We start from the raw sequence: 6,000 nt of genomic DNA, 5'->3' as shown, positions 1-6,000 counted from the left end.
TAACATGACTACGTTAGAAATGTCTATTTGCATAGCACATATAAAAGTAGAGTTTTTTTATTTCCTCCCTAGGGTGGGAGCTTTAGGGGAACAGCCACGCTAAAGAGAAAACTTTAACCTGAAAAGCCCCTTTACGAACCTCAATGAAATCTACAGAACACATTAGCCCATAAGGCAAGGGAAAACACAACATAGAAAATAAATGCCGGCACATCTTGGCATTGTTAAATACGTGACGCTGTAACATTGATTACCTGATATTCTGGTCCTTATCTTTACTAGTTTTCTCTTATTAGATGCTTTGGATTTAAATTTTTTTTTAATATGCTCTCGTTATTTGATGGTTGATTTTTTACCCAGAAGCAGCTGTGGTTTTTTTAATGTATATATATATGCATATATAAACATATATATGTGTGCATACACATACATACACACACTCACATATATATATGTGAAACGATGACAAGTTAAGACTATTTAATTGCCGCAAACAAATTTCACATCTTCTGGTGTGTAGATTCTGTGCAATCTCAAAGTATATATTAGTAAAAAAAGCAAACCAAAACAAAAAGGACGAACGAATGAAAGAAAAACTCTCACTTTATATCCCTTGTGTTCTATATATCTATTATAAATAAGACATAGTTTCCTCCTCCGTCTCAGTGTCATAATTTATTTTATTCTTACAGACTGCAAGAGTTTCGCCATATGTGCTTTAACTTTGCAACAGAGCACCAATGAACTGCTGTGTCAGTCACAGTACCTACACTCGCTGTGCAGGGACAGCACTACAAAAACCAAAGTGTCAAAAGGCTCAGTGAGAAAGAAATTCTGGCTTATTTTTAGAGATGAGAAAGTGTTTGGTTGTTTTTTTTTTCCCCACAACTTTACCAATGGTAGAATGACAGCTCATTTGACCCATTGGCTTATAATCATCTTGGTCAGATTTGGCTTTCTGCTGTATTCTTAAATGCTTTCCCTGTGCTGAGTATAATGTGATAGTATAGCAGCTGAGTCTGCTTAAAAATCATCCAAAGCAGACTACATTTTCTCTACAGCTTCAAAGCTGTGTATTTTATTGCCAGTACCACAACAGCCCTGCCCTAATATATCCTCAGTGGCCTGCTATTGTTTTGTCCTCTCTAAGCTTCTTCACTTACTAACAATACCCCTTTTTTCTACTGTATTGAAGATACTATTTTGTTTCTGCACACTGGTATTGGATAACCATGAATTCCTTCAAATGCAGCCCTAATCCACTGCGTGTGTTACTGTGTCTCCTATCTGCCTCTTCAAACTTAGCATACCAAAGTGCTGTGCTACCTAAATGTCTTTTTTTTTTTTTTTTTTTTTTTTTTTTTTTTTTTTTTTTTTTTTTCTTCCCAGCTTCTATTTTTGAGGCAGTAGTATTCAATTGCAACTGCAGTCAGCCCTTCAATCCACCACCCAGTCCTGCTCTTGACTTTGTTGTCATCCTAACTTTTTGGCTGGAAGGCTCCTTACTATCAAACAAAATTTCTATAAATGCATTACCCATTCAAGTGAGGCTGCTGTAGCAGATGGATGGAGCGTGGATCTCCAAACATTAATGTTCCATTAGTGATTCAGGAGGTGGAGTGAAAGGAAATCTTATGTGAAGGATGGCAGAGCCCCGGATAACAGAAACAAATGGAACAGTGATGGACTAAACACAAGAGAACTTTAACAAGTCTTACTTAGACACCAAGGTCTCTGTGACAAATCCATTACACACTGAGAGAGACACACAAAAGTCAGAAGATTGCATTTCAAGCTTGATATATCCTAGAGCACCTTCCTAGGATGCCTAAAGCTATTAACATCCATGGATCACTCCATCTTCCCTTGGCTTTTGTACATGCCTGAATGCCTGCAGCACATGGCTTTGAGGATGATGAATGTAACAAAAGTACAGCAATCAGAATGGGCATCTTCTATGTAAAAGTCTTCCAGCTTTTAGTGAATACTTATTCACTGAGATAGGAATTCTACAGACTAGGTAAGCTGTCCAGCTCGTGTTGGCTCCCGGAGAAAGAGCTGTCGCCTTCTTCCCCCCTGTGCTTGAGTCAATGCTTGTGCACAAGGCGTCATCACAAACTCCAACAGAAAGCGTTTGACCAGTGAGTTTCCTCTACGACTCAACTGTACCACAGAGTTGGCTGTGTGTTTCTCAGACCTTGTAATAAATGTTTGCTGGGCTCTGAGGAGGCATCTCTTGAACTATGTACACCGGATGTCCATAGTCGCCACTGACCTTTTCATAGTGGGGGCAAAAGACACTGTCTGCAGTCCTTAGAGGAATGATAATGTCACTGGGCTCAGAACCATTGTTGTTGCCACTGCGTTTTGGGGTGGCTAATGTACTAAGTGAGAGAGTTGTGGTGTGTTGCGGGGAATGCTTCCTGTGTCTTCTCCGGTACTTCAACAAAAGAACCACCAAAGTGATGATGATGACGATGAAAATGATGCACCCTGATGCAATCCCTGCAAATAAGGCCACCTCTGAACCCAGTATACTGGAATGCCCAGCCTTACTGCCATCTGTGCTAGATCCTGAAAAGAACAGAAATACAACAGACAAAAGTTATTGCCATCCTGTGATCCATTTACGCTGCTTAAAAATGTGTAGAGTAAGCAAGACTGGAAGAATTAACTGACAGCTAAACTTTGACAGACCAATTACCCTGTTAGATAGTTAAATGCAAACAGCCGAAGTCAGCAATCAATATTAAACAAGACTTTGTGTCTGCTGGTCTCACTTTGTGCTGCTCCTGAACCACCCCGTTTCATACATCATCATCCATCAGCAGTGAGGGCCAGCACTGACAAGGCAGCCTTTGACACACACAGCATCTTTTCACAGATGCTGACCAGCCCTGGGAAGCAGAAAGGGATCGGATAGGACTGCGAGGGGAAAATGACACAGGGAAATGACAATTCTCAGGACAACTGGCACTGTTCAGTGTCACACTGTTCTGCTATTTTATGTTTCTCATATTGATTTAAGTTAAACCGTCCTTAGTGCCTCTTCACATGGACTCCTCTTGCTCACACATTAAAGAAAGGAGCTTGAGGCAGCTGTGGGAGAGAGGTAAAATGGCAATGGCATACATCTGTTTGTATTAACTTACATTTTCTTAAAAGAAAACCACATAATGCATTTGGTACTCATGAAAAAGTGCTGAGTTGCCTGTTGAGTATCTGCCGCCATCACACCATTGTGCTAGTTGTCACAAAAATGAATGCTCACTTGACACTGTTTCACTTGAGAATTAGAACTGACTTCCCTCTCTCGATGCTCACTGACAGGTAGAAAATGCTGCAGATGCTATGTCCACGTAACTGTGAACTTCTCCTACTGATAACTCTGCAGGAAATGGCTGAAGCCATCGCAGCGACTGCCACATCAAAGATTCATTCGCCCAGTAACTAATAACAGAGCTAGGAAGGAAAACCTGCAGCCATTTTCAGGAACCCCAGAATCAACTGTCAAGAAGTTTTGCTTTCTAGCATTTCCAAATCACCGAATTTTCTTCCGGAGACCTTGGGTCTTAAGAGGTAGGATTTTTCTTGTTCACCTAATGTATGAAATGCATCCTGAAGTTACTTGTTTGGAACCATCTGTTTACCTTGTTTAGGTAATTATTTTTAAAGATTAATTCTTAAAATTTAGTGAAAGATCAGCTATTCATATGTAGACTTTATATGGTCAGTTAAAGGATCAGGTTATTAATTATAGATGTCTTGAAATAAACTTTATAAATGGCTGTCGAGAACTACTTGATAATGTATTATCCGGGAAGAGAAAGACAGAAAGACTTGCTCATCTGCCAGAGTACTAAATGTAAAGCAGCATTTACCATCGTAAAGCCGCTTAGCAAATGTCCTATCCAAAAACTTTCCTGTAAATGAGTGATATTCTCACAAGACATAATTAACTTCTACTGTAGAGTGGAAGAGGGGAGAAAGCAGCTGTTGCCAAAACTTGCAGCTCCCAGCTCTATCCACCAGAGCATCAGAACTGGCTTTTGCTTCACATTAGTATGAAAACATAGCTTTTTCTGGCATTTTAATGGTAAAACATAATGTGTTTGGGGACAAAGGAGGACACTCCACCAGAGTGCCATCCCAGGCATGAGCCCTGCCGCAACCTACCTGAATGGTCCTTCACGAAGGGGCTGGTGGTGGAACTCTTCCCGTTGGTGCCAGCTTCCTGCTCAGGGCGCTTGGTGGGATCTGTGTGCCGGGGTGGCCCTGCTGAGTTGGGATCTGGGGGAGAGAAAGACGACTCATGCAGCTTTGGCACTTGATTGTACAGAGACTTATAAGCCGGCTCTAGATACCTCATGAGACACAAATGGTTTTGAACAGAAGAATCTTTATGCGAAAGACTGGCAGATACAAGAACGTAATTTTCCTTTTAAAGCAAAATGATTATGTTAGTTATTTCAGAGATTTAAATTGTGAGGCCATCAGCAGAAAGTATAGGGACTCCTGTAATTGGCAAGAAAAGCTTTGCAGATGACATTTCAGTCTAACTAAGGAAGCTGATTGACTACTAAACCAACTTCTACTTAGAAGAATAATTCTTTCTTCCTGCACAATAGGTTATCTATATATGAAAAGAGACAATGAACAAAAACCTCTCTGTAATCAGAATTCATAACAAGCAAACTATAGAAATATTAGCTTCCCTCCTTTCATGTATTTTAAGTAATTTTGAACAGCAGAGTTATGGCTTTTGTTTTCAAAATAAAAATAAAAATGACTGAAACACACTACTCCCAGGTGACCTTTCCTTCTAGGGATTTCTCCAGTGAAGAGATCTTATTATGCTAACCCTCCTCCTGTATAAAACTGTCAGTAGCCGAAGAAGAGAAAATAGGTTTTGCTTTCAGACTACAAGGGAGGAATGACCATGCTAGACTCCGTTGGCTCTCTGCGCTACGCTGCTTAAAGAAGCCTGAAAACTAAAAGGACACTGAGACTGATCAAAGTGATTTCAATGGAACAGCAGATGGTCTTTACCTTGTCCAACTTTCATGAGGATCTTCATGGTTTTTGTCTGGCACACCCCTCCCTCCTGGTTATCCAGGCCCTCCAAAGACCCATTTGATGTTGCTGATTGAAAATAAAAGAAAAATAAAAATAAATAAAAATAAATAAAAACCAGGAAATCAACAGGCAAAGTGATGTGAACATGAGTGTTTGAAACAAGAAATCTTTCAATCTACCAGGACCTGTTCTTGCTGCTCAGGCTGACCTATGGGAAAGTTGTGAAATGTTGAAAGCCAAAGGAATGAATACATCAGTAAGCCATACAATATATACAAATGGAGGAATGTGTTATCAAGGTGTCAAATTTACCCAGTGACCTTTTTTTCTATGTACAATTGACTGACTGATTGACTGACTTGGGATGAAAACACAGCACCTTGCTAAAAGGTGATGGAGTCAGCTGAAAAGGAAGCCCTAGCAGGCTCAGAGGAGCAGAGCACTGAAAATTCGCCCTTTTTTCCCCCCAACAATATCTTTATAATCACTACATTACACCTGCTTCCTCTATTACAAATCTCCTGCTGGAAGAAGTGAACGCATACAAAAGAACCAGGTGAAAGCTGAGATTCTGCACTGATTGGAAAACCATTTAATATTTTAAAGTACAATCTCACTTTTCTCAGCATTGAGGAGCCTCCACGGGTGTGGGTAGCAGGGGGGAAATACGCTCTATTCTCACTGAAACCTTTTAGCTCGTACAAACAAACGGGTGCTTTCCTCTGTGTTTATATTGTTCCTGCTTATCTAGGTGCTGGCTGGAACCACTGTGTGCCCTGGCACAAGTTGACACTGCAATGTGATTTGAGCACTAAGCACAACTCCCTTGGAGAATCCAGAATGTTGACTCATGGTCTAGGGGTGCGCGGCCGCCGCCACTGCTGCCGGAGCCAGCTGCTGGTTGCGAAACTCCAACAGCTGCTG

The 6,000-nt window shown here is 40.8% G+C and overlaps 1 protein-coding gene across 1 annotated transcript in view; it reads right to left on the bottom strand.

Annotated features, from left to right (window-relative positions):
* Positions 1–2,160: 2,160 nt before the first annotated feature.
* Positions 2,161–6,000, bottom strand: part of EFNB2 (ephrin-B2) — a 41,978-nt gene continuing 38,138 nt past the window's right edge. Inside the window, exons 3-5 of the mRNA XM_009997929.1 lie at positions 5,050–5,142; positions 4,177–4,290; positions 2,161–2,574 (exon numbers count right to left, since the gene is read on the bottom strand). Coding sequence (XP_009996231.1) covers positions 2,192–2,574; positions 4,177–4,290; positions 5,050–5,142 — 590 coding nt within the window. The 3' untranslated portion in view covers positions 2,161–2,191. The remainder of the gene's footprint in view (positions 2,575–4,176; positions 4,291–5,049; positions 5,143–6,000) is intronic.

This window comes from Chaetura pelagica, unplaced genomic scaffold (genome assembly GCF_000747805.2).
Source record: "Chaetura pelagica isolate M959 unplaced genomic scaffold, ChaPel_1.0 scaffold123, whole genome shotgun sequence".
NCBI lineage: Eukaryota > Metazoa > Chordata > Aves > Apodiformes > Apodidae > Chaetura > Chaetura pelagica.
The sequence above is the reverse complement of the archived record's forward strand: the minus strand, read 5'-3'. Positions and strand labels throughout refer to the sequence as shown.